The 26,552-nt window shown below is 49.0% G+C and overlaps 8 protein-coding genes across 8 annotated transcripts; 5 read left to right on the top strand and 3 right to left on the bottom strand.

The window, feature by feature from the left end:
* Positions 1-827: 827 nt before the first annotated feature.
* F9C07_8976 (uncharacterized protein) lies at positions 828-1,102 on the top strand (the record flags this gene model as incomplete). The annotated part of the gene is made up of 2 exons (XM_071511847.1): positions 828-856; positions 907-1,102. 2 exons carry the CDS (start codon positions 828-830, stop codon positions 1,100-1,102), a joined length of 225 nt encoding a protein of 74 aa, XP_071364591.1.
* A 531-nt stretch (positions 1,103-1,633) lies between these two features.
* On the bottom strand, positions 1,634-3,055 carry F9C07_2072339 (oxidative stress survival, Svf1-like protein; the record flags this gene model as incomplete). Its single annotated transcript, XM_071508778.1, is given in 5 exon segments — positions 1,634-1,732; positions 1,781-2,157; positions 2,214-2,638; positions 2,744-2,987; positions 3,001-3,055. The coding sequence occupies 5 exon segments, from the start codon at positions 3,053-3,055 to the stop codon at positions 1,634-1,636; spliced, it is 1,200 nt and encodes a 399-aa protein (XP_071364590.1).
* Positions 3,056-3,621: 566 nt separating this feature from the next.
* On the top strand, positions 3,622-4,176 carry F9C07_8974 (mitochondrial 54S ribosomal protein uL11m; the record flags this gene model as incomplete). Its single annotated transcript, XM_041293278.1, has 2 exons — positions 3,622-3,750; positions 3,844-4,176. The coding sequence occupies 2 exons, from the start codon at positions 3,622-3,624 to the stop codon at positions 4,174-4,176; spliced, it is 462 nt and encodes a 153-aa protein (XP_041148147.1).
* Positions 4,177-5,349: 1,173 nt separating this feature from the next.
* On the top strand, positions 5,350-10,499 carry F9C07_2165393 (checkpoint kinase). The gene is made up of 4 exons (XM_041293277.2): positions 5,350-7,159; positions 7,232-7,518; positions 7,640-9,008; positions 9,081-10,499. Exons 1-4 carry the CDS (start codon positions 7,111-7,113, stop codon positions 9,848-9,850), a joined length of 2,475 nt encoding a protein of 824 aa, XP_041148146.2. The 5' UTR covers positions 5,350-7,110; the 3' UTR covers positions 9,851-10,499.
* A 391-nt stretch (positions 10,500-10,890) lies between these two features.
* Positions 10,891-12,036, top strand: F9C07_2285291 (mitochondrial carrier domain-containing protein). Its single transcript, XM_041293276.2, has 2 exons — positions 10,891-11,038; positions 11,108-12,036. The coding sequence occupies exons 1-2, from the start codon at positions 10,982-10,984 to the stop codon at positions 12,023-12,025; spliced, it is 975 nt and encodes a 324-aa protein (XP_041148145.2). The 5' UTR covers positions 10,891-10,981; the 3' UTR covers positions 12,026-12,036.
* F9C07_2165384 (DUF985 domain protein) lies at positions 12,037-12,983 on the bottom strand. The gene is made up of 2 exons (XM_041293271.2): positions 12,294-12,983; positions 12,037-12,231 (listed from the first exon to the last, which is right to left on the bottom strand). Exons 1-2 carry the CDS (start codon positions 12,843-12,845, stop codon positions 12,115-12,117), a joined length of 669 nt encoding a protein of 222 aa, XP_041148144.1. The 5' UTR covers positions 12,846-12,983; the 3' UTR covers positions 12,037-12,114.
* A 1,204-nt stretch (positions 12,984-14,187) lies between these two features.
* F9C07_2204346 (uncharacterized protein) lies at positions 14,188-20,026 on the top strand (the record flags this gene model as incomplete). The annotated part of the gene is made up of 10 exons (XM_071509583.1): positions 14,188-14,213; positions 14,383-15,652; positions 15,724-15,934; positions 15,999-16,978; positions 17,029-17,117; positions 17,181-17,352; positions 17,412-17,619; positions 18,014-18,169; positions 18,237-18,407; positions 18,471-20,026. 10 exons carry the CDS (start codon positions 14,188-14,190, stop codon positions 20,024-20,026), a joined length of 4,839 nt encoding a protein of 1,612 aa, XP_071364589.1.
* A 601-nt stretch (positions 20,027-20,627) lies between these two features.
* F9C07_8968 (putative Rho guanyl nucleotide exchange factor) lies at positions 20,628-25,392 on the bottom strand (the record flags this gene model as incomplete). Its single annotated transcript, XM_041293270.1, has 3 exons — positions 20,628-21,188; positions 21,269-23,100; positions 23,166-25,392. The coding sequence occupies 3 exons, from the start codon at positions 25,390-25,392 to the stop codon at positions 20,628-20,630; spliced, it is 4,620 nt and encodes a 1,539-aa protein (XP_041148142.1).
* Between the last annotated feature and the right edge of the window lie 1,160 nt (positions 25,393-26,552).

The raw sequence follows: 26,552 nt of genomic DNA, 5'->3' as shown, positions 1-26,552 counted from the left end.
GGGGTATCTCTGTTAGTAACAACCGAAGTGATAGACTCGCAATCACGCCTGGAAGAAGAATTGTGGTATGCACTAGATTGAGCATAGTGAGCACCGTTGATATCTACAACACATAAGACAACAGAAGCTGAAGCATACAACCCCATCCTGAATTGTGGCTTTCATTCTATCTATAACCTCTTTTGTTCTTCTCCTTATCCTTCAGCTTTGTCTCAACCCCAATACCGGTGAACTGTCCGATACCTTCTGTCGAATGTAGCAAAATTGTACAGAAGACAATGGTGCAGCCGTATAATCTCTTCTCCCACAAGATAGAAGCTTCTAGGGATACTGTTATATATATATATATATAAGAACTTCTAGTCAGGTCTATGTTGATCCTCCATTTCTCAAGCAATTTATATCATCCTGACCTCGATATCTATTCGTTGAACAAAGGTCGATACCTTCCAGCTCCTCAACCACCATGTTGGTTGTCTCAAGGGAAACTCACCGTACTACCGAAAGATAAGCTCCAGCAATACGGAGACCTCTGCCTAATTATACCCGGGGTGCTGTACTAGATACCAGACATATAGTCTAGGTCATGTTTAGTTAGGGCTACGCACCAACTTAGGGGGATAGTTATACTGTAGTATCTATGCCGGGATGACGTACTTGCAGGATTGCTTAATCAACTCTTGTCATCAATCATCATTCCAAGCAGGAGGCTTCCTCCGATATCCTCTATAATTCTAGGTTTCCTCCACAATACACTTCCTCGATTCAACAGCCCACCATGTCGTCCTCTCTCAATTCCAACCTTTACTACGGTGTTCGTGATAGAAATGGTATGCCAATACGTCGCCAGCGAGAAGTATGTTTAAGACCTCAAGTTTCTTTAGTTTATTCACTAACAGTATATAGGTCATCTTCCCGGTCCCCCCTTCAAAATCAGAATCCGCAACGACTTGAGCTTACCCGGCAAGAAGTGTTCGGCCCTCATCTCCAGAAAGACCCGACACGCAATGAACCTCCCAATGACATGGTGTATTTGAAGATAAGCGACTTACGGTCCGAAGCCACCACAGCACTGCAGCTTATGAATCTCACTCCTGCCTAGCAACTACGCTCTTTCTTAATTTGTACTTCTAAGTTTGCTACTTTTCCTTGCTATTCTCGTGTGGTTTATGGTTCTTCCTGCTTTTGTCTGGCGCTGTTTATCCATACCAATTACATCAAATTGCTATTTGTCTTGGAATAGCCAGTGAGACTGAAATGAACAAGTGATCTCGACCATCGGATGACCTGCTGTGTTGCTTCGGGGCCGTCGCTATACCTGGAGAGGTAAATCCCAACGCTAGAGGAACATCAGTTACCTGCTCCAGATCCCGATCAAACTCCTAATAGATAGGTCCTATTCGGACCACAGAGAACGGAGGTATGAGTTTCAGGTGCTCGCTGCATATGTGACATTGATAGGGAGATACAGATTTATGTAGATCATTAAAGATTCTTATATGATGTTTGTGAAACATTAGGAGTTGGGTTTTCGGCTGCATATCAGCAGCAACAATAGGGAAATCCACGATTAACACTCAAAAAACGCCATGGACAGGTCCTGGAAAGCAATGATCTATGTACTTAGCGTCATTCACGAGATGAACGTCGATTCGGAGAACATGACACCCTCCTCGGAGACTTCTTCATCTCCGACCTTCAACTTCAGTGTAAGCTTCTCTTGGGGGGCGAACTAAATCCTCGTTAGCGTAACTCGTCATCATGAGTAGCACAGCCTTACCTGGAAGATGTACGGCCGTGTGCCAGCCACACTACCGGCGATGGTCTTGATGAAGCCTGGCACCTCCGCCATGACGTCAATACGGTCCAATCTTCTGCCAAGCGCGCCATCGAGCTCCGCATGAACAGTCTTATCATCTTTCGACTTGCCATCCCAAACCCACTTGATAGATTTCGGCTCGGGCCAGTCGCTATCTTTATCTTGGGCTGCCTCGGTATGGGTAGCCGAGTTGGTCACGCCGGCATAAATGATCTCTCCGTCTTTAACGATTCCACCAACGTTCACCACGGTCGATCCGTAAGAGGGGGGTGTTGTAAACTCCATCATGACGGCGGTGTATGTGGGAGTCTGGAAGTTGACGAAGTTCCACCGCGCAGCTACCTTAGGATTAGAACACTGATTGTTCAACTGCTTCTTGGAAAGCATGACTCACCCGCATGATGCGGCTTCATGCCTTGAAGACCATGAATGAACATGGCGCGGCCTTTGAGGTCGTAAGTTTGCTCCTTGGTGGTGATGGTTCCTTCAACACCACAACGGGGCCAGAATGCATGGCTCATCGAACCCCAGGGGTTCTGTGCGTCTGTACCGAAGTAGGAAGTGCCATCCTTTCCAATGACGAAACCAGGGGAAGAACGGTTGAAGGTGATGTTCACCAGACAGTCTTCGTTCACGGCGGATTTCAGTGTGTAAGCATCTCCCTCCTCATTGAGCGTTAGAGAGAGATTGTCGGCTCCAAAGGAAAGCATGCTCTCATCGAACATGAAGTTGTACAAGGGATCCGAGTACCACTTGTGGGGGGCATCTCCAGTAAGGTTGAAAATCTTCGCGTTGAACTGGGCGGTGGTGTGGATGCCACTATAACAACCAAGAGAGGTTAGAGAAAACGGAAACGGCTTCGATCAGGAGGGGAAAGTCTAGGAAGTAGAGAAATAGTCCGGTGCAGCCAGGTGATAGCCTTACACAATGTTGCTGTAGATGATCTGCACAAAAACTAAGGTGCCATTGTCGGCCATGATATAAAAGGTCTTGGTCTCGACATTGGTGTATTGGTAGGCGCGCCAACGCAGATCCTCCTTAGAGAGTACAGTGTAAGGCACTTCCTGTGCTTGTTGGGCAACAGATCGAATCGCCTCAGGGCCATAGATCGGCTCCTGCGTACCCGCAACACTCGCGAGGCTAGCCGTAGTGTGAAAGATTAGCACGGCTGGATCTAAGACCCACTAGGAAGGAAATTATGAGAGGAAATGCGTACGTTGACTTGAGCCAGTTCATGATGGGCTTAAAGGGAGATGGGGTGATGGGTGCAAGTAGAGTTAAAGCGGTGGAAGAGAGGGAAGAGAGAGAGAGTAAAGGAAAGTGTAGGTGAAGGGAAAGGAAATCGATAGCGCGCGGGGAGAGAGAGGCAAAGGGGGGCAACTCAATAGCTTCTGACGATGGCAAATAAATCAATATTGACCAGGGGTGGTGAGATAGCAACTCGGATCAAGTACAGTACGAAAGTTCTAAAAGCTACGAATTATTCTAGGGAGCCAAATAGAATAAAAAGATCGAGGATGAGAATCGTTTACTCATACATGCATTCATATGTATTCAATTTCATAAAACAATACAATGTTTTAATGACGTTCAGCATTTCATTTCGTTTCTTCGCTTGCGGTTAATACGGTAAGTAATTCCGTCGCCGCGGCGCCATTCCGAATGTAGAACTCTCCAAAACTCTGGGACCGCAAAAAGACCTCCGCCCATACAATTTATTTCATTCGGTCCATATATACGTTTGACCTGACGTCGTTCCTTTCCACATCTGGTTTCCCCCCGAGGACTACTCCTGATTCACCATGGCGAAAAAAGCATTGGCCAAAGATCAAATTGTGAAGCTCATCGTGGGAGCTGGACAGGCCAGTCCCAGTCCTCCAGTTGGTCCGGCACTCGGTAGCAAGGGTGTCAAGAGTATGGATTTTTGCAAGGTACGTTACGGGAATAAACGAAAATCGGAGCTCAAAGATGATATCTACGGGCGGTAATAATGATCCAGTCCACTCACTAATAGCTTACAATAGGAATTCAACGCCCGGACCGCACACATCAACACTGGAGTACCCGTTCCTGCGCGTGTCACCGTTCGCCCAGATCGCTCTTTCACATTCGATCTCCGCACCCCCACGACGACCTGGCTGTTGCTGCAGGCTGCGAACGTGGAACCTCGAAAGAATCGCATTCGCGGAGCCATGAACCCAGGCCACGAGATCGTTGGCAAGGTGTCCCTGAAACATGTGTACGAGATCGCGCAAATCAAGCATTCCGAGACGAGACTATCGGGACTCAGTCTGCAGGGGCTATGCAAGAGCGTCATTGCCCAGGCGAAGTCCATTGGCATCCAGGTTGTACCCTGAATATGAGGAAGCGAGATCGACTGTATATTTATTTGACATCCCTGATACTGTGCGAGTGTTGCGACTACTGCCGTGAATTATGATACTGGCGTTTTTGGGTATGGAGTCTGTTCTGTCAGTTGTATTATAAGAATTGCATGTGATATAGAAAGCGTTGTCAGATACCTGAAGCATCTGCAAATGGGTCAGGCCTATGTATGCACCATGTTCGGAAAAGGTGGTTCTCTGATCTGAGCAGCACAAAACCATGGTTGGGCACCTTGGTAGCCGAAGTTGATGTAAATGTATTCTGTGACGCCTACCCCAGACTGAGCAAGGATGGGTATGCACAACTCTTTACATCCCTTTCCCATGAAGACAGGAGAATAGGGGCCCGCAAATGCCATATATTACACTATGAGAAATCAAATCAACTCAAATAAAAATAACAACAAAAAGTCAGAAGCCATGACGACAATGATGATGAAATAATTAGGGGCAGGAATAAAAGGGACCGAGAAATGAGACGTAAGGGATCAAACCGAATAAACGCCAAGAGCAGCCATCAATTGCGGACCCTTTCATTGTCACCAAGGATACAACTGAGTAAGGACAACGAGTCTTCTCCCGGTAGACTTTTACATTGAATACGAGGGTTATAGGTTCTTGCTTGGCAGTTATTTAGCCTACGCAATCAGTTCAATTATTGCCTCCTAGACAGGGAGTGACCTTCAATGATGATCATCTAGCAGGCAGATAGTATTGCCCAAATGAGGTAGGATAGACCACGAAGCACTAAAGTGCAAATCCCCACATTCCGCACCCTTTTCCTGGGGACTTTTTTCGAGATGCTTTTGGTCGGAAGTTAGGGGGTCATAACTCAAAAGGACGTTTGCCTTGAGTACAGTCGACTATGTACGTACCTAGAAAAACCCGTACCAAGTGGATAATGATCAAAGAGGCTCATGGGGAGCCGGCGGCGCTGGTGGACGGAGTGGGTATCAATGAACATGTCAGGCTCCGAACCATTTAATGATTGCCTAATACATTCTACGCACCACCCTCAACAAGCTATCGTCATGACGAAGACTGAGGAAGCAGACCCGAGAGGTCTAGATGCTAGTAGAAGTAGTAGTATGACGGAAGGTTGATCGAGGATGACTGTTCAATCAGTGATACTTAAATAACTAACTAGTTATTGTTCCCATTGATTGCTAATAGAAAAACAAACAGCGCAAATCTGCAGGGCTGCCAAGCTAACCGATTCTGGAAGCCTTCCAGATCAGGTCCATCCGTGACTAAACCCGGCAAGGAATGCGTCCCAAAGCGGTGTCCCACGCCCCACACGGTCGAACAGCTGGATGGGTTAGATGAGGTAATATGACCAGCATGAACCAAGAAACTGGTGGCGGGAAGCTTTCCTGTCAGAATTTAATAACTACGAGGTAAAGTAAAAAGTGGAACGTCTGGATACCAATCTATCGTGAAATTTAATAACCCCGACCGACTTTAGTGGAACGTCAAGTGGTGGCGGATCAGCCGAGTAGCCGTGAATCTAACTAACTCTCACCATGCAGCAGAATTCCACGCCAGACGAGATCCAGAAACATATAGCGGGGTAGACGGTCAGCCACCCTTGAACGGAGTTGGAGGGCCGATCGGGAGGGGAGGATCTGGAAGGGTTGTTCTTCTCCAATCCTGTTCGCGGACGCTTGCCGGTATTATTAGTAGTCTGTCAGTACCGATAACGACCACATCTGACCCATCCTTGGCTGGAGGCCGAATGACTTTCAAGGCTGAGTATATTTGCTAAGTACTAAGGTTCGTCATAATTGTTTCTATTTCTTTTCGTAATGCAACAGCATATCTGTGCATATTGAGAGGACATATAGGAATTGATAGGCTGTAAATGGAAGACTTGGCTTGAAACCCACCAGGTCACATGGTGATTCATCTCAGTATTGCTCATACCAAGAGAAAAGTAATGAATTCCCAAGAGAATAATGATGACGACTCTGTATTTAACTGTCATATACCATTAACCGTCTCCGCCAGATTCCGAAGCGATTGGCAGTGTCAAATCCAATCTTGCCAGCACGCGGGCAAAAATCTCAGCAATTGATTTATCACTGCCCTGCATAAACTTTTTCTTTTCCTCTTTTATTTTATTTCTTTTTAATAAAAAAAAGTTTTTTCTAAAACTTTTACTTTTTCTCCTCCGCTTTGTCCCCAACCACTTTTCTCTCCAGGACGAAAGCGACTGTCCTTTTCCAGAAAAACCAAAGGGAATTGCCCTTTTTTCCTTCAACTGTTGGAGGTCAATCAATCTACCTTGAACTGATCTGCTTGAACGGTCCAGGCGTTTGGCGAACCCACACCCCCCCAGCTACGAACTAATCTATTCTGCCACTAAACTAATCCTCCTCCGTCCGGCGCCGCTATTGCCGCCGGCGTCATTTTCTGGCTCCAAACCCCAAACCCGCCGCACCTGCTTTCTCTCTTTCCCTCCCTCTTCTCTCTCACTTTCTTTTCCTCGTCTAGTGGATCTCTCCCCTCGACTCCGGGCCCCTCCGTGAATCCCACTTCTCCTTCTGCTAGTTCTTGTCAAATACCTTGACGATAAGAGGCGCAAGGACTATCCCGGTGTCTCTTTAACCATCCCCTCGGCTCTCCGCCGATTTTGAATGGGTCCAGTTTCCTCTCCGCCTACTGTTTTGTGAGTAACAACGGCAACGGATCGTGCATACGAAATCCTCCGCGCATTTCCACCTCAGTCCCTCTCGCTCGTTGGTTGCCTCCAGCTACAACATCCAACCACATCCGCCTCCGGAGAATAATTAAAAGAAAAAGTTATCCTACCATAACCGTTTGACTTAGCTATCGCTATTATCATCGGCTAGCCTATCAGCGAATTTCGTGGAGGGGCATGCGTCCCGCAACGTAATTTTGGGGAGTATGACGTCTGAAGCGACTGGTTTCGCCCATACGAACAACATGAATTCCGGTATGCAGTGCCCCTCACCACCGTGGGCCGAGATTAAGTATTGTATACTAATATCATTGATTTTGTCACCAGACTCTTTGACCACTCAGCAACCCGTCCCAGCGCCAGCTGGGCAGGGTATGAGTACAGCTGATCAGGAGAACAAGTCTAAAACACAACCAAGCCAAGTCCGCTTCTCTTCGACAACGGAGGAGATTGAGCCGTCGGCCGCCACTGGTGGCCCCGGACTGACGCCAATCGAGACCCCCAAGCAGATGGATGACTTGAGGTCGTTGGCAGCTAGCCTACAAAAATCCCAATTACAAGAGTCTCGGCTGGGGAGTTTCTCATATGACCCCGTCTCTCTACCTTCTTCAAGGGTATGTATTCAGGGTATCTGCCGGCATGTAGACTGCATATATTCTGCAAGGCACCGTCCTCGCATCGGCCCGCCCGAATTGAGGAAGGGAAAGAGGCTAATCACTATATTGTCCCTTACAGGTTGCGTCTCGAGAATCAAGCGATCGCAGTACACGAGGAGCTAATGGATCCGGTTTGCCGTCTCCCCATGCCTCCCCACCGGTGTCCGTGATGCAATCACCACCACTTACACCCGCGGCCACCCATTCGCGTGAATCCAAAACTAATGGCACTTCCTCGATGTCGAATGCTACAGATCGAGGAACCGGCGCAAACTCAGCGGCGATGACCCCAGAGATGTCTCCACCCATAGGCGGGTCCACGAAGAGCCAAGCGCCCCAAAGCGCCCCAACTTCGCGGCCTGGTTCGACCGACCACCTGGCGAAGCAGAGCAATGTCGCGCAAACATCGTCTCACCCTCAGAATGGAGCAAAACATCGGGCGCAGTTCTTCATTGGGCCTGATGCCAACTCTCAAGAAGAAAGCCCGCCAGCCACCCCTAGGGTCGACTACACCCCCCCTGGCGCCATCACGCCGGTAGGAGAACCGGATGATCCGTACGCCCGCAGCAAGCGTCCCCCTCAGCCTAAGAACCTTTCTCAGCTCGACCAGCGGTTTATCTTTGGCGGCCGTGACTTCAAACGGCGTGCACAGACGTCGTCGTTCGGCCGTCCATCGACGCCCCGGTCGGCAAGCGCGAGTGATCTGAAGGCAAGTGACAGGCAACGTAGTGGGTTTTTCGGCAGCAAGAAGGACTCTAAACAGCAGGAACCTGAGGGTAAGCATCATGGTCATATGGCGGAGCTCAAGAGATTCTTCAAGATGGGTCATCACAAACACAAACGCGCCGAGTCGCCGTCGTCGGCAGTGAAACGGTCGAGCAGGTCCTCTGGGAAGAGCACACCGTACCAACTGGCACCCGACAGCGTCCCGTTTGCCGATGATCATGGGCTCAATTCCAAGTACGGGAAATTAGGGAAGGTTCTAGGATCCGGGGCTGGTGGCTCTGTTCGGTTGTTGAAACGTAACAGCGACGGCGTGACTTTTGCCGTGAAGCAGTTTCGGGATCGTCACTCATGGGAGACGTTAAAGGAATACTCGAAAAAAGTCACAGCGGAGTTCTGCATTGGGTCAACCCTACACCATGGCAACATCATCGAAACCCTTGATATCATCCAAGAAGGGAACCATTGGTATGAGGTCATGGAATACGCCCCATTCGACCTTTTTGCGATTGTTATGACCGGTAAGATGCAGAAGGAGGAAGTTGCGTGCGCCTTCAAGCAGATCCTCAGCGGAGTGGCCTATTTACATGGGATGGGCTTGGCCCATCGGGATTTGAAACTTGATAACGTAGTTGTCAACGAGCATGGTATTATGAAGCTAATTGACTTCGGGAGTGCTGTTGTTTTCCGGTACCCTTTTGAGAATGATATTGTTCCTGCTTCAGGTGAGTTTGACAGTTATGCTTGTGGGGTCTTTCTCGTAAAGGAACCTCTTTTGAGCTTACAAATCTATTCAGGCATTGTGGGTTCGGATCCGTATCTCGCACCGGAAGTATATGATGAGAAGAAGTATGACCCGCGTCCTACCGATATCTGGTCTCTGGCTATTATCTTCTGCTGCATGAGTTTGCGGCGATTTCCTTGGAAACAACCCCGGGTTAGCGATAACTCCTATAGACTCTTTGTGTCCTCCCCTACCCCAGGGACTCCGGTGCCAGATGCTGATCCGAAACGCCATCGACCGATCAAGTCTGCTCCTGACCTCTCTTCATCTGCACGGGAAAGCCAGTCCTCGGAATCAAAGAACGGAGTGTCTGGGCCACCACCAGAACAGTCTAAAAGCCAAGATGCTCCAACAGCCCAACCGAAACCGGAATCAACCACCCAAGACGAAAATCGACCCCCAGAGAGCCCTCAGGAGAAGACACCTAGCGACAATCAGAAAAATGGCAATATTGACAACAAGCCGAGACGCACAACCAGCAAAGAAGCACCCCCACTTCCCCCCGGCTCGGCGCCGCCATCAGGACAACGTCAGGAAGTTATCAAGGGCCCATGGAGGCTTTTGCGGCTCCTGCCTCGTGAAAGTCGTTATATCATCGGCCGGATGCTCAAGGTGAGCGTGAAAGAGCGAGCGATTCTCGATGATGTTTTAACCGATGAATGGATTCGGAACATCGATGCCTGTCGACAAGAGGTCACTGGGGAGCTTTACAGGGCTCCGGGCCATACACACATTCTGGAGCCACCTTCTCCGAGCCCTGCAGTGGCCAGTAAGGCCAAATAGGCCTATTACTCTTAATACCAATTAATACTCTTCATGGTCCAATCTCCAATCCGAGACCTTTGTTTCTATTTTGCTTCGTCGCCCCCGGTTGTTCTCGAGTCGGTCGTGATACACTTTTATGAACTTTTACCGTCAAGTTATTGTTCGGGGCATATTTGCCCACGGTGATCTTTGTCGCTCTTTATCCGTTTTGTACGGTTCGATATAGGTCATGAGGTCAATGTTTTCTATGCTACCTCAGTTGTTTTGATTATCCCCTTTCACTTTCCCTAGGCTGGAAAGAGGGAGCAAATGTTTCCGCTCCGTCTTTTGTTCCCCCGCGTTGTTATACAGGCGTTTATGGTCGGTCGTGTGAAACGGAGCTGCTCGGGCGATTAACCTTCCTAGCAATCAATTGGCTGGCTATTAGACCTCTTTTGCCCCTTTCTACTTGTTTCCACTTCTTCTTTGTCTTCAATATTTCCTATGCAGTATTATATCGTGCATCTGGCTCGGTTCAAGAGTCATCTCATCCTTCGGTCTGCTCATTCATTTCACATGCCCCTAATTGTATTCATCAAACCAAAACTAGCCAGGTAGATACTATAAATAAATGAACTAAAGAAACATCAACAAGACAAAATTAAAGAGGAACTTTCGCAAAAAAAAAAAAAAAAAAAAAAAAAAAAAAAAAAAAAAATAGGAAGAAGAAGAAGAAAAGAAGAAAAGAAGAAAGAAAGAAAAAAAAAGAAAAAGAGTAGAGGCAGTCGTTCTGTAGATAGAGGCCCAGCCACTCTTACGCCTCATGTCTGTTTTATTAAATACGTCCTCTGTTTTATCTCTTTGAGCTAACCAAGCCTGGACATTGATCGGTACACCTAGTGACCTGACATACCAGTTTTCAAACTATGGAGATGTAAAGAAGGATATTAATCGTCAATATGGTTGATAGATCAGAATCGTCATACTTCAAGTATGAATATATAATTATATACGGTTCGGTTGTTATATATCAAAGTCGGGCGGCGGAGATTGCGGAGTTTAGCGATGTCTGCGATTATCGGAGTTTGTTCATATCCAAAGATACTACGTCGGGAATTCCTCTGCTGTCCGCTCCTTAGTGCCACCATCCCAAACCCGCGCTTCTCTATCATGGTCCAGTCACCCGAAGCGGAGCCATTGGTCTCCTTATGGACGAGATCTTTGCTTGTATGCTGAGACAATCACGCATGGTCCCCCGCTTAATCATCTGTCAACTAACCTTGCCTGCCGCAAAAGTCTGGTGCAGTGGCCGGGCTCACTGTCGACTGTTCTTTGTACCCTTTAGATACGATCAAAACACGCCTTCAGAAAGCTAGACATCATGCCCCATCAGCTCCCGCTGCCAGTCTGTCCCTGAGACAAACCATCCGAGGAATATATGCTGGTCTCCCTTCCGTCCTCTTCGGCTCGGCACCATCTGCCGCATCCTTCTTCATCGTCTACGATGGCGTGAAACGTTCTCTTCTGCCGACCTCGAGCTCCGAAGCTCCGTCTCGGACTCACATAATCCTTACACACTCTCTTGCTTCTTCTATGGGCGAGGTAGCAGCTTGCGCAGTTCGCGTGCCTACTGAAGTTGTCAAGCAGAGAGCTCAAGCGGGTCTCTTTGGCGGCTCTAGTCTATTAGCCTTAAAGGACATCCTAGCTTTACGCCACTCAGATGCTGCCCGTGGGATTAGTGGGGGTTATGGACAGGTCATCAGGGAACTGTACCGGGGAGCCGGTATCACCATTGCGAGGGAAATCCCGTTCACCGTTTTACAGTTCACTATGTGGGAATCAATGAAGGAGGCATATGCTAAGCGCATGCGGCATGCTTCGAAATCTGGCTCGGACTCTTCCATAGACCAAGTACCGGCCTCCACAAGTGCTATGTTTGGCAGTGTCGCCGGCGCAATTGCCGCGGGGCTTACGACCCCTCTCGACGTTATTAAGACGCGAGTCATGCTCGCTCGTCGGGAAGATGGTGCGGAAGGTGGTCGAGTACGGATCAAGGATGTGGTTCAGGATATTTCCAAGGAAGGGTTTGGGGCTTTTTGGAGAGGTATCGGGCCACGAGTGGCCTGGATCGGTATTGGAGGTGCTGTGTTCTTGGGTAGTTACCAATGGGCGTGGAATTCCCTTGAAAGGAAAAGTAGGTCACAGGACGAATAAATGTATAATTAATCTCATCGCTTGTACAATATATCATAGCCTTTCAAATAGACGAGGTAACATAGCATATACCTGCATCATACATGGTCTCAGGTCTCCCTTACCATCCACTTCAGCTCCTCAACCTGTTCAGTAGTCAGCAGTTGCTCCATCTTCTCCGCCGTCAGGAAGTCATGGTCATAGAATTCAAATCCTGGAACAACGGTCTTATCAATCGTCAGCTTCCATTCCTTATGATACTAGCAACTTTCTGACATGGACCACTGACCTCGCTGATTAACAACCCCTCTGACTTGTTATCGTCAGGCAAGTCGCCATCAGAATCAGGCAACAGATAACTGCATTTATACTTTCCGCCATCCACCACCCATTGCAGTCGCTCTCCCTTTTCAATCCGATGGCCCACCACAAACGATTCAATGGGCGCTATCCCTCCATTCTCCTTCGCCCGGTCGGCATGTAAGATGACGTACCGACCTCGGCCACGATGAAGGGTATGCACCGTGCGACTCCGGTTTCGATGGAAATACCCCATCGGCGAACCCGGCGTGATGAAGTAGTAGATCGTAGTGCTCGCTGACCGGGTAGCTTTCTCACCATCTGGCTCTGTGACTGTCTTTCTGTTGTCCATGTCGTCACAGTAGGGATTTGGAATCCGGAGCGGATGGCGATCTGTTTCGCAGTAATAACCTCCCTCCGGGTGAGGCTGTAGTTGGAGGGCCTGGATCGTCTTCTGAATGGTGGGCGATTCAGGCGCGCGGTTTTCGTTGCGCGAAGGTGGTTGATAGAAGGGCTTGATTGAGATGATTGGGATATCCATTTTTGCTTTTATTTACTACTGTCTTGTCTGTTCTTCTTGAGGAGAAAGGTTTAGTTGGAGCATACTATGTAAGACGGAACTCGCCCAGACGTCTATAAATCATGCTTATAAATGTCCCGATGACCTCACTCATGGAGCTTATCAGGATACAGGAAGTCAGCCAAATTCATGAGGGATCACAGTTCTACATTGCATCTTGGAATCATGTATATAGCGAGTTGAATTGGTCCTATGGTTCATATATGGTACTCCTGGTAATCCGTGCTAATGGATGTAGGGCTTGCGTTGAGTCAGTAAAGCGTACGAATTGATTCTATTGGCTAGTGGCATATAAATCTGCAATACGGAGTACCGGCCGGGTATTCATAGTATAGTAGTAGCTACTAGTAGTCTATGTTCTGCACATATCCATGTGTACAAAGAGGTCAGTTATAGTCGTTGATTGAAGTGAACAATCATTGAACATACTAGCACTTACTAGAAAAGTATTAGTATGTTCAGTTCAATGGATCGGACGAACTGCGGCGGTCAAGACAAACCCCGGCAAATGATATCACTGCAACTTGACATGGAAGGAGTGTGGAGTAATACTACTTAGTAGTACTAAGTAAGTAAGTAATTAACATCCCGCACTGGTTCGGCTCAATGTACTTGTGCTGTGTAGAGATGAAAGAATCGAATCAAAGAATGGAATAAACAAAGGCAGTAGTGAAAGGATAGATTGTATACTACTATTCTATGTAGTAATTCACTGCACCGCGTTGGAACGCATCATGTGAGGAGGAGGGATGACCGTCGGGACTAAACTTAAGATAATCAAAAAGAGTCCACGCTTGTCATTTCCAGGCACACCACTTACACGGTAGCTCTTTCTCTTTCCCTCTCCTATTCTCTCGTGCCGTGGTTCCCTCCTTTAAATTCACCTGGTACCCCTTCTCTTTGGTGTATTGTTCCTTTTTAACTTTTTGCGCGTTGTTATTAATCTATATTCTTTTCTTACTTTCCTTTCCTTCTTGTACTTAAGACGCAAGAGGGGATGCTCACCGTTGCGACTGTTGCGACTACTTGAGTGATCGACCGCCCACTTGGTGTAACCTCCGCACTGAGCGCCGTCTCCTCCGCACTTCCTCCTCAACTCGCCCTCTCCGGAGGACCTCAACGCTACATGGCCCGGAAATTAAGTCACCAGAGGATCACATATGGTATGTTATTATTCTTGTTGAATTCAATCTATCGATTTGCTCTCTCGGTGGTGCTTCTGCTGCCTGGTCTTACACCTGTCTCACTAGTAGATCCTCCACTAACGATTGTTTTTCGCTCTGCTCAGTGCTACCTCTGCCTGATGCCCCCGGTGGCCATCGACTGGGGGTAAATGGCCTAGAAATTGACACAGATAATTCCATTTTGTGAGCACCCTCTAACTCCTCGATTTCGGCTTTCCTGTCGGAATCCTTGCCGTGCCCTGGGAACGGTCCTCGCTTTCCTGTCTTCTCCGGTGTCGCCGTCAGCTCGGCGCTAACTACCGTCCGTGAAACAGGTACTCTGCTGGTCGCGATGGTGTCATCTGCTCATGGGATCTAAATCTATCGCTGAAGTCATCCTCCCCTCCCACCTTCGGCGCTTCGAAACCGGCTCCTACGACATTTCGAAATCAAGTCCAGGCGCACAGCCACTGGATCAATGACATTGTTCTAACCAAGAACAACTCGGCTCTAGTCTCTGCATCCTCCGATACCACTGTACGACTATGGCGACCGCATTCCGAATGTACGGAAGTCTCGGACCCGATAGGGAAACATGCGGATTACGTTAAAGCTCTGGCCACACCGGGGAGCCATGCCTCTTGGGTCGCATCCGGAGGTCTAGATCACAAAGTCTACCTGTGGGATTTGAATGGCGGCGGGGAGGTATTGAATATTGACGCCTGCGGAGGGGATAGCACGGCCAAAGGGTCTGTATATGCACTCGGGGCCGTATCGTCTGTGATCGCCAGCGGCGGGCCAGAGAGTGTGGTCAGAGTGTGGGATCCGAAATCGGGGAAGCTGATCACCAAATTTGTCGGACATACAGATAACATTCGAGATATTTTGGTAAATCGCGATGGGGATACGATCATGACGGCATCGTCTGACCAAACGGTCAAGATCTGGTCCCTAACCGCTGGAAGGTGCATGCACACATTAACCATGCACAATGACAGTGTTTGGTCGCTTTATTCGAACCACCCCCAGCTATCCGTCTTTTACTCGAGTGACCGGTCTGGACTTGTTGCGAAAACTGACACGCGCTACTCGGCGGATATTGAGCAAGGTCTCTGTGTCGCAACGTTGCAAGAGCACGACGGAGTAGTCAATGTTGTAGCAGCGGGAGACTACATCTGGACTGCGACACCAAAATCCAGTATTAACCGTTGGAATGACGTGGACACCACTGCCGACATCGAGCCACCATCATCAAGGGAGCGAGAAACTGCGTCAGGTACTGAAACTGCAACAACAGAGAAATCGAAGACGGCAGATAATCGACCGGAGAAGATTCCGTATGACTCGGTTCTTTTGCTCTCGAACACATCGACGTTCCCCAAAGCAAGGGTACCCGAAACTGCCCAACCGCATTCGAATGCAAATGCGCAGTCACCGTCTTCCGAGATAGACGACGACCTGGGGCTTACACTTCCTGTCCATACGCTGCCAGATGACACAATTGAGGGCCAGCATGGATTGATCAAGTATTTCTTTTTGAATGACAGAAAGCGTACATTGACGCAGGATTCTGCTGGCGAAGTGGTTCTTTGGGACCTTCTCAAGGTATGCCTTGTTAAGTGAAGCCACCTGAAAGGGAAATCTCTATGGAAGACCTCACTAACCCATGACTTTAGTGTGTGCCAATTCAGTCATACGGCAAGCGTCATATAGACGATGTTGCATCCGAGCTCAACACGATTGAAAGCATTGCTCACTGGTGCACGATCGATATCCGTACTGGAAGATTGTCTGTGATACTGGAACCCGGTCGCTGCTTCGATGCCGAGGTCTACGCCGATGAGGCCGAATTGTCAGATTATTCACAGATTCGTGACGACCAAAGGAGTATGTTTAACACAACCCCCCTCCACCACCCACTCGGGAGTATTAGCTAACAGTCAAACCATAGTCAACCTAGGTAAATGGATCTTGCGCTGGCTCTTTGCTCCTTTGATAGAGGAAGAGCTCAAACGTGACTCTGAATATCGTAGCGCTGCCCTAGCAAAGGCCGAGGAGATTGCAAAATTAAATTTGTCGAATACCTCTGCCCCTATGGATATACCATTTGCAGATGGATCACGGAATCTGGCTACATCTTTTGACCCATCAATATCATCCCTGAGGCTCGGATACGAATCTATTGGTAGCCCCTCGACTCCAGGCTTTGGGATCGGGTTCGCCAACAGCCCCGGATCTCTCGCGACTCCAACACTTAACCCAAATGCTAGCAATAATAGTCATCTCGGCACCTCACCGGGAGAGTTTTCTGACTACCTCACGTCTCATCCCACTGCTGATATGACGAGGAGCTCTCTGTCGGACAAGTCGAGTGACTATCTCTCATCGCCTAGAACCCATGGCCTACCTCCATTGGATACCGATAAGGCATTGCCGACACCAGGAGAGCCGACACCAACAGCTCTTCCACAATCACCGATGGAGCCTGATAAAGAGGAGCGGAAAAAGGGCAGCTCTTTGTTTGGAAAGAAGTTCAGAATGGACTTCCCGAAGAAACTCGGACGGACTTCATCGGAAGTTAAACCCCAGATTCAAGAGGAAAAGGTGGAGGAGTCCGACAAGTCCTCAGTCAAGGAAGAGAAGGTGTTTGAAAACAACCTAGGCGGCTTTATTGAGCGCATTCGCTCTGAATACGACGAGCATATCTCTGCACACCCAGGGCAAGAGTTGACACCAGCCTTCGCCCCGAGTCAGGAGAATGAAACACCGGCACTGAATATACCGGACCGTGTTGCAGTACTGATACAAGAAGAAACGGGAGAAACCGCTGTGGCTTCTGACCTCTACCGGGGCAGTGTAGGAAGTATCCGGGAAGAGATCGATAAATTGGAGAAGTCGATTCCTCTCTGGCTTGCTGATCTGCTACTCAAGGTATGCCTCCTCTTCATGGTGGCCCACATTGCTGCTAACACTCTCTTTAGAACCAAGTGCCTTTCAAGGAACCCGTCAAGATCGCTTTTACGCTGAAACCATATGATGATCTTTTGCCACCTGTTGTAAAGCCAGAAGTGTATGTAGAGGATCCATCTAATACCATAATTGCTTGGGAGGTAGCAAACTAATGATCATCTAGCAATGTGGCAAATGGCAACACAACCAACAATCGGCTGAATGCAAACCGCATGCTACGAGCGAAGAAGATCCTCGCGTATGTGGCGGAGCGAATCGACCCACCGAATCCTGACGAACCCGAAGAGAATGCGATGAAACCGGAAGAGTACTTGGAACTGTACTGTCACAAAGTTGTATGTCTATGTCACGTTTGTGTTCGATGCAGTCAAGAAGGTCCCTAACGTTGAACTAGCTGATACCCCCCAACATGACTCTGGCGACGATTCGCACTCATATTTGGCGTTCATCGGGAGATATGGTACTCCACTACAAAGCAAATGGAAAGAAGGAAATCCGAATGCCCGGACCTGGTCAAGAGGATGAGAGAGACAACCAGAACGCTGGAGCAGGTTCACACCCGCCGGCCGAAGCAGGGGGCATGCCGCAAGGAGAAGGTGGAAGTGCGCCGCCAGGGAGTATTCATTCTCAGACGGCCTCGGGGTCGGCCTCCGTCTCTATCCATAACCCTTGATTCGAGTGGAGAGCTTTAACCCTTTAATTCTTTGTGACTTTACTTCTGTGTACAGTGCTGCACATAGTGTGAATATCCATATGAGCGTAAAGGATTGTATGTATATAGGCTGTTGATAGCACAATCAGGACAATAGCACTATGTTTGATATTAAATTCTAGGTAGAAGTGGGGAAGTATAAATCATAGTCATGGTCGAGGTTGATATAAAAATCCCCGGAGCGGATCATCCGCGCCAAGACCCAAAAACACTGCGATTGAATTGAATCCATTGAACTTCCTCCGTACCACACTTCTAACAACCGAGCACTAAACTCCGAGAAGGCTTCCTCACAGGTGAAATCGCCAGTAAATCTATGGCAGCGTCCTCCATCCGTCGCCATACCGCTACACAAGCAATAAGTGCCTCGCAATCTCTGGAATCCTTCCAGCGAGTATGGCTCGGCTCCCGATTGTCGCGGCCCTTCCCGCGCCGATTGGGTAAGTTGATATCACCGAAAGACACCCAACTTTAGGAATGGTAGATCCCTATGCTAATACTTTATAGGTCTAGCAGTTAGTGGCGGTGCAGACTCCATGGCCTTAGCATATCTCAGTAAACAATGGGAAAAGAGTCGGCCGAATGATATATCCGTCACGGCATTCGTCGTCGACCACAAAGCGAGAGAAGAGAGTACTCGCGAAGCTAATACGGTTTCACAATGGCTCCAAGACATCGGTATCTATGCTTCTCCATACACTCTAGCATTCAATACTAAACAAATGCTAACCAGAAAATTAGGAGTCAAGTCCGAGATCCTGGAACTGACCTGGCCTGAAAGCACCAAGTCACCATCTAAAGTGACCGCATTCGAGACGCACGCCCGCAGACTCCGTTTCCAAGCACTGGGCAAAGCATGTCGAGACCGCCAGATCGAAGCCCTCTTAATGGGCCACCACCAAGACGATACCGTCGAGACGACCCTCTGGCGACTTTGTACCGGAGCCAAAGGCGCCGGTCTAGCAGGTATCCCCGAGGTGACACGCATCCCCGAATGCCACGGTATCTACGGTGTCTCTGAGAGTGGATCCTCATACACGATCCCATCCAGACCTCAACGTAGTTCAGCCCAGGCGAGAAACGACACCACCGTCTCAACAGGCGGAATCTTAATCTGTCGCCCTCTCCTCCCCTTCCCCAAATCCAGCCTTCTAGCAACCTGTCATGAAAACAACATCCCCTACGTCTCTGACCCTACAAACTTCGACCCAACCCTAACTCCCCGCAACGCAATCCGTAGTCTCCTGGCTGAGGATAAACTCCCAAAGGCCCTCCAAGGCCCTTCTATCCTCTCTCTGATTAAGTCAAGTCAATCTCTCCTCCGGAACTCAACCTCCCTCTCAAACACCCTCCTCACCTTCTGCAAAATCAACCATCTAAATCTCCCCGCGGGAACAATCACCCTCACATTCCCCTCAAACCCAATAAACCCAACCTCCTTCCTCAACACCGTCCCCAACAAAGCCGAAACCAAAGGCAAAGAAACCCAAAGAACTCACCAAATCAAATGTCTCACCCTCCGCCGAATAACCGACCTCCTAGCCCCATTCCCCGAGAACCACTTCCCACTCCGCAGTTACGAGTCCTTCACAGACCTTGTATTTCCACCACAGGACCAACCAGTCCCCCAAAAGAGGAAACCGTTCACGTTAGGCGGGGTGATGTTCCAACCGGTGAATACGAAGGGAGACCAAGACACAACAAGTACTGAAGCAGATCAAAGTGTCCAGAGTGGTAATACCTGGCTCTTATCCCGTCAACCGTTTATGCGGAATCGGTTACCGAGTCTTCGGGTTGAGGTTCCTGTTTCGGGGCTTTCGGTGGGTTATACGTCCTGGATGCTTTGGGATAATCGGTTTTGGGTGCGATTTGGGTTCACACCCGGACAAGGGTCTTGTGGAGCTGGGGTTGAGGTGGCTGAGGATACTTCTAAAGGGGAGGTGATGTCCCTGCTTGTTCGGCCGTTGCAGCCGTCGGATTTACAGGTGATTCGACGGGTTGTTGATGAGCGGGGAGGGCGTTCGGAGAAGAAGAAAAAGAAGATGGATCCTGCTTTGGCTGGGTTATTGGATCGGCTTGGGCAGGAAGCGCCGGGTCTGACTCGGTTTACGCTTCCCATGGTGGTAATTGAGAAGGGTTTTTGTGGACTTGAGTATGACTTGCCGGTGGGGTTGCCAACGCTGGATTTGTGGTTTCCTGGGATGTGGGAGTCTTTGCAGATGTCTGGGAGATTACGGTGGGAGTGGATGTATAAGATGATTGACAACGAGCCGGTGGAATTGATGGGCTGGCTGTAAGCTATTGGAGCTATACTACATTATAGAAGGAGAGTGAAATATGACATAGTGGAAGTGGTAAGACACGAGGAGTACAAGTGAAGTAAAGGTAGAAAGAAAGGAAAAGACAAGGTGAGAAAGGAAATAGAAAATGACCGACGTGTAAACTCCTATGGCTACGCTATCTCAGTGCAAAAGTGGCCAAAAGTGGACAAGCAAAAAGAACGAAGACATCGGATACATGGAAATAGCCAAGAAGATCTGCATCGACTCCCAAAGAAAAAGAGAAAGAGAGCATTTATCAACATAGTAAGGAAGGTGCTGTATGAAAGAATGAAAACAGAAAGAGACTTTCCTGGACTTCGCCAACCGAATCCCTATACCGAGTAGTCATATTTCTTCCTGAAAATATTCAAAGGCTGCGTTGACGCCGTAGACCAACAACAATCGAGCATAAAAGTAATGAAAAAAGAAACAGAGGCGTCTGTCCCTTAGTAAATGCATGTAACTCGTGTCCAACCCATTTCAGTTCTCGAAAAAGAGCAAGTGAGAGGTAAAGAAGTATACTTCCATGACCAGAGCCTCGGAGAACGGCCACTGGTCCAAAACCGCAATTCGATCGTCATTCGCTCGCCTTCAGTAAGGCCACCGCGGCTTGCTGAGCTCTCAGACCTCCAACCTCTCGCTTCAGCCGGAAGTTTTCCTTTTTCAATCGGCCAATCTCCTCTAACGCTGAAGAGAGTTGGGATTTGAGCGCATCTTCAGCATCTCCTGCTCGCACGTCTTTTGCAACCTTGCTCAGCTCCGAGTTGAACCGGTCGTAAAGGGCTTCATTCTCGGCGCTGGCTTCACGATATAGCTCGTCAAGTTTCTTAGCTCGTTTCTCGCTAACCACGAGAGATGACTCCAAATCTTTCTCAATGGCAGATGTCCGGCTGTTGAACTCCGAAGATAGTGTATCAAAGCGCATCTCGAGGTGACGAACACGCGATACGAGGGCCGCATTGTTTGTTGGCGAGAAAGGCTCATCTAAATGTTCAGAATCCTGTCTTGCATGCCTGGTTTGCTGTGGTGGTGCGATCTTGAGCGCTCGTAGTTCCTCACCGATAAGGAACAGTTCGTCCTTAAGCCCCAGCTGTGCCGCACTCTGAGCCTTCTTTTCGTTCTGAAGACGATCTCGGAGCTGTTATTACCGTTTGTATTAGCAACTTTCTTAGAGAAGAGAATAAAAGAAAAGAAAAGAAAGAAAGAGAAGTCATGTACCTTCTGTGGACTTTGCATCCGTAGCTTCTGCGGCTTCTGTACCGATGTACCGTTAACAGGGAGTGACCGCTCCTTTAATCCGGGGGCCCTCGATGAGGGTACGCTGGTTGCTCGTGACCTCCGCTTAGAGTCCTGCGTAGGTGATACCGATGCATCCCCTTTCTTTCGCAAAGAAGTTCCGCGCTCAACTTGTGACAACTTTGGGTCAATGTTTTCTTTTCGGCTGGGGGTGGCAGGCCGCGTCGGTGATCGCCGGCTAGGTGAAGTCATCCGAGTAGGTGAACCGCTCTTCGTGGGGGAGGTGCTTCGTTGCGTGGAGCCTGAACCGTGGCTTATTTGTGGGCGAGTCTGCTTGGTTGGGGTCACCACGTCGGAGGATGACCCTGCCGTAGTAGGCCTCTCTTCCTGCTCCGGAGATACGGCTGACGTGTCGGTTGATGCTGTGCCTGGTCTTAGGTCCGACAGAGAGCTTCTCCTCTTTCTCCGCACTTTCACAACTCCATTAGTTGGCATTTCTCGAATTGAGGACAAAGATGCCGTCTCCTCCTGGGAACTCCCTGGCCTTCGAAGATACTCTTGTGATGTAGACGCCCCGGGACGGTCTCGCGAACCGGGCCGCAGGAGATGGCCTAAGCTCGTGTCGATATCTATTGATTTCGAACGTAGTAAAGAGCCCCTCGGAGTGCCAGGCTCTGAATCACCAGTGCCTTTGCTTTTGCTTAGAGTCCTTAATATCGACGAGACCTTGCTCTCCCCCTCGGATCGTTGATTTTCTCGGTGCAGACTGAAACCAAAACGCTTTCGAAAGGACGACGCGTTGGAATTTATTGAGCCCATCGTTTGTGAAACGGGTTTACTTTGATCGCAGTTCAAAATACCTTCCAACGAGGCCCCTCCAGGAACGAACTCGTCGAAAAGATTATCGAAATCGTCAACCAGTCGATCCAAGAGGGATATGTGCTGCATCGGATCGCCTTCGGCTGTCAGAATCTCTGCAAAAGCGGCCGTTAGAGCACCTCGGTCGCCGTCGTTTCCGGAGGCATCAAGTAATTCTGCTAGTAACCGCACCAGAGAGGCTAAAGCGCGACGATTCTGCGGACTCATATCCGCAATGAATTTCCGGAAATTCTCTTCGAATTCGCGGGGGTACATGGTGTCGAATTGACTTTGAAGTGATTTCAATGTCGAGGACTCTAGTACCGGGCCCATTTGCTCCTGCCATGCGTTTGCCATGAACGTCTCGAAGGCTACGAAAAGTGTGTCGACGGGTACTTCAGCTGCTGCCTGGATTTGTCCGGGATCTTCTAACAAGACATTGTACAGCTCATTGACTGCAGCTCGATCAACGTTGTCTCTCCCCCGAAGTGTCCGCCCAACGATGTTCCCACTGCGGGACTGAAGGGATAGAACGTACGCAGCGAAGCTCTGTTCCAAGACACTGAACGGGCTTTCTGAGCCTTTCGAAGATGTTGTTCCAACAACGGAAATCTTGGGTACGGGATCTTCTTTCTTCTCTTCTTTGCCTGGGAAAACCGAAGGTAGGGTATTGGAACGTGAGACGCTGGACCGTGGGGGAGGCATCTTGGGAAATTCACCCAATAGAGTTGCAGAATTCGGTGCCTTGACACTTGGTGTGCCTTCTCTTGATTGGTTACCACCCAGAAGACTCGAGAGCAGTTTTGAGGGTGACGGAGGGCGAAAGGTACGAGGGACCTTGAGCTGCGCAATGAGATGGCCCGAAAGGTAGCGAAGTATGTCAAAGTTGGAGAGCACAATTGACTCGGTCATGGTCCGGTTTTGGGTGCCATGCAACGGTAAAAGCAAATTCAGGACTACAGCCGTCAGCGAAAGACCGGTACTCGCACGAAAGGGGGTTTCTTCATTGTTGTATACTTACGGCGTTTGGACAGCACAGGAACAAAGCTATCCACTGTAACGATATCTGAGGAAGCGATACCAACTACTGAGTCTATGTCCACTCGATACTGGTCTTCACTCGACAAAGATACGGACACAATCACCTCCAAATCTGGACTGTTCAACAACTTGCTGCGAAGCGGTTTTGGGATGTCAAACTCGACCCTTACTTTCGACAGACCGGTTCGATTCACTGCAGCACTCGGTTCCTCCTCGAACACACATGCCAAGATGCCGATATTTCCAACAGTTCCCGTGGGACTCCGGAGAGACCATTTGCCGCTTTCTCGCTCACTTTCGGAGAACCTGCCCTCGATTTTTGCCTTTACAATCTCTTCAATCACTCGACTGGCCCGGCCCTCATACATGGAAGCCGGCTCCAAGGCCAGAAGATCAACGGTTGTATTTTGATTTGGACGCGACTTCACCGATGTAGGTGACAGGAACAAGATCCGTCCGCACGTGGATTGCATGCAACGCACAGTGTGGAGATCATATACTTGCACCACACGGATATCAGTTGATGGTAATGAGCCACCCGGGCCATTGGCTGCTGATGCCGCGTTGTCCAATTCGGCCAACAGACCGCGTGCGGTTGTCTTGCTGCCAGGGATTTTCGACAGTAGTACCAGGCAGTTCTTGTATATCAACATAATACCAGCGGTAGGATCGGAGCCCGGATTGTCTAGCTGATATGGCGGTGACAGCTCGTAGAAATCGACAGCTGTTATCAGACGACCAGTTGGCAATATGGTTGATGGCCAACCATCGACTAACTCCTTTAGTCGGCGGAAGCTTTGATCATGGTTCGTCGATGAAGGATCATCTAGCGAACATATATCCTTGATGATGTCTCGCGCTTTCAGGAATGGTCGGACGGCCGGGTGTATCAAAGGAAGACTGCTCGTCATAGTGTCGATTAAGAGACTGTAACGGGGTAACCGTTGGACAGGCTCCATTAGCAGTGACCGTAGCAATTGCTCCCCGGTGTCATGGACACGCCTCGAAAAGCTGGATTGTTTGTCCCTCATGAACGAATTAAGTGTTTGGGTAAATCCTGTATGGGCACGCATATAGTCTGCATAAGGATCGGAGAATCGGGGGAACCACTCAATGAGGGCGTGCGCGAAGGCGACGGCGCCAACTGCATCTCCCTCCTCCTTCGATGAGTGTCGTTGCGATACAGACGACAAGAGTTCCGTGTCGACTGTGATATCTTCAATGGCCTCCTTCTCGGTATCTTCAAGTACCTGACGTATCACTTCTAGGAAACCCATATTGACGTCGAGAATCTCATTAAGACAGGGGGGGAATAGAGTGGCCAGAGCGGCCTCATCAGGGCTAGTACTCGAGGGCCCCCTTCCTTGAGCTTTCAGCCGGTACTCCTCCGCCACATGGCGCACAAGAGTATAAAGCTTATTCACATATCTCTCCTCCGTGTCCACAAATTCACACATCTTTAGACGGAAGTCCTGTTTCTGGCTTTTGGTGAACACTTTGGACTTGCTCACGTTCGTGGGTTGCGATGGCGCTCGTTTTAGCCGCGACGTTGGCAGGAACATTGGCGCCCCCAAGCCTCGGATGAGAGACGTATATTGCCCGTACTGAAGATCTGGAGTATCCTCGAAATCGGCATTGTCGTCATCAAGGCCATCATTGTCGGGCCGCGAAGGAGGTTGGATAGTCCCCGGCGGAAGCATAACGTCGATGTCAACCCATGGAACCTTGCGCTCTTGGAACGCGCCCCGTATATCGCGGAGTATGTCCGTTTTATGCTCCACCTTGACCATGCGATTCGCTAAATCCGCCGCATGCATCTCATCGAACATCTTGGGGATATTTCCACCTGCCTTCCCCGCACGTGCTATCGCTTGCAAGCACTCCTTGGCGGGCTCGGACAGCTCTGCGAAGTACTTCAGCATACTGACGGCAAGACCTCGACACACCTCATCGCCTTGTTTCTCGCGGGGTAGATGATTGACTGCGGCATATAACGGTGCGGCGGGCGAAATGGTAATTCGTGGATAGCTCTGGAAGCCTGCGGGGGTCAAGATATGCGCCTGGATGCGCGAGCTGCTGACGGTGGCATTTGCCGTTGCAACGGGGCCATAGAAGACGAATATGGACGACAGGTATGGGTCGGAAGCCTGGTAGAGTGTAAGTTGCTCTAACGGCAGGTCCGATGGAGCGTTGGTCACGGTCGCCATAATGGTCGTTGAGGAAGCCGAGATCGCGCGCAACGGGGTATTGGAAAGTACGAGGTAGGAAATAGAAGAAGCGAAGGTCGATAAATTAAATCAGTCGATTAAGACAAAAAAAAAAAAAAAAAAAAAAGGTGAGTAAAGAACGAGAGTCCGCGATTTACAAAATATAAGTCACTAAGTAAAAGACCGAAGCGGTTTCAAAGAATGACACCAAATTAGTGAGAGTTGTACCCAGTCCCAGTCGTCTAGAGAGAAAGAAAGCGATACTGGGCAGGAGACATAATAATCAGGTCGCAAAGAGAATGACAGTAGCGAACGATGGTCCTCATGCAGTCCACAGAGGAAGCGAAGGATTACCCTCCATGGGAAAGCAGAGTGAGATGATAATCGCAAGACGCGTTTGTTGGCGCAACCCACACGGGCTCATGAGACCGAGGGGCTGTTGTTTATGTGGGTTAGGAATAGATACAGCGGTTGTTGGAGAGACAAGTGTAAGGAAGGCTGCAGGTGATTTGCGCACATCAAACGTTAGCGACCGGAATCATATGCAGACTTGGAGGGGGTAAAAGTGATGAGGGAGGGGAAAGTCGCAAGCCGAATCGACTAGTAGTCGGGGCCACGGGGGGAGTGAGAGCGTGAGACTTGAAGTGGGTTCGGTCGTCCTGCGCGGGGGAGGTTTTTTATTTTTTTTACCCTCTCTCTCCCCTTGGATGTGCTGCTAATAATAATCATAAACAATCAATCTACTATTTCATTTCCACTTACCACTCAAGTAAACGGATAGGTTTGACGATCAGGAAGTAAATATAGTATATCTTTCAATTCAAATAAAAGTAATCAGTTTTTAAATACACTCAACAACTGACGATTGCTTTTTAAGTAAAATGGGAGAGGAAAGAAAAGAACGGACTAGTTTCTTTCCCCTCATCGATAAACAACTACGTATCAACTCACCCTCGGACACGTGTTGACCCTTTGATATTTTCCTTCCCAACCAAGCGCCGATTAATCTTCCGAGAAGGAGAGAAAAAAAATAAAAAAAAATAAGATCACAGATAGAAATCAATAACCTGCAAGGAAATGAGTCAAAAACAAGGGAATTGAGACCCAAAACTAAGCTTGATGGAGTTGTTAGGCATCGTCTTGAAAGGTGGGGAACTGAA

This window comes from Aspergillus flavus, chromosome 5 (genome assembly GCF_009017415.1).
Source record: "Aspergillus flavus chromosome 5, complete sequence".
NCBI classification, from domain to species: Eukaryota; Fungi; Ascomycota; class Eurotiomycetes; order Eurotiales; family Aspergillaceae; genus Aspergillus; species Aspergillus flavus.
This window is presented reverse-complemented; position numbering and strand designations above follow the sequence as displayed.

Excerpts from the sequence above, each read along its gene's own strand:
- F9C07_2165393 (XM_041293277.2), top strand. The coding sequence starts at position 7,111 with ATGACGTCTGAAGCGACTGGTTTCGCCCATACGAACAACATGAATTCC. Across the intron at positions 7,160-7,231 it reads TACGAACAACATGAATTCCG|ACTCTTTGACCACTCAGCAA; the intron begins GTATGCAGTGCC and ends TTTTGTCACCAG. Across the intron at positions 9,009-9,080 it reads TGATATTGTTCCTGCTTCAG|GCATTGTGGGTTCGGATCCG; the intron begins GTGAGTTTGACA and ends AAATCTATTCAG.
- F9C07_2285291 (XM_041293276.2), top strand. The coding sequence starts at position 10,982 with ATGGTCCAGTCACCCGAAGCGGAGCCATTGGTCTCCTTATGGACGAGA. Across the intron at positions 11,039-11,107 it reads TATGGACGAGATCTTTGCTT|TCTGGTGCAGTGGCCGGGCT; the intron begins GTATGCTGAGAC and ends CTGCCGCAAAAG.
- F9C07_2165384 (XM_041293271.2), bottom strand. The coding sequence starts at position 12,845 with ATGGATATCCCAATCATCTCAATCAAGCCCTTCTATCAACCACCTTCG. Across the intron at positions 12,232-12,293 it reads AGGGGTTGTTAATCAGCGAG|ACCGTTGTTCCAGGATTTGA; the intron begins GTCAGTGGTCCA and ends ACGATTGATAAG.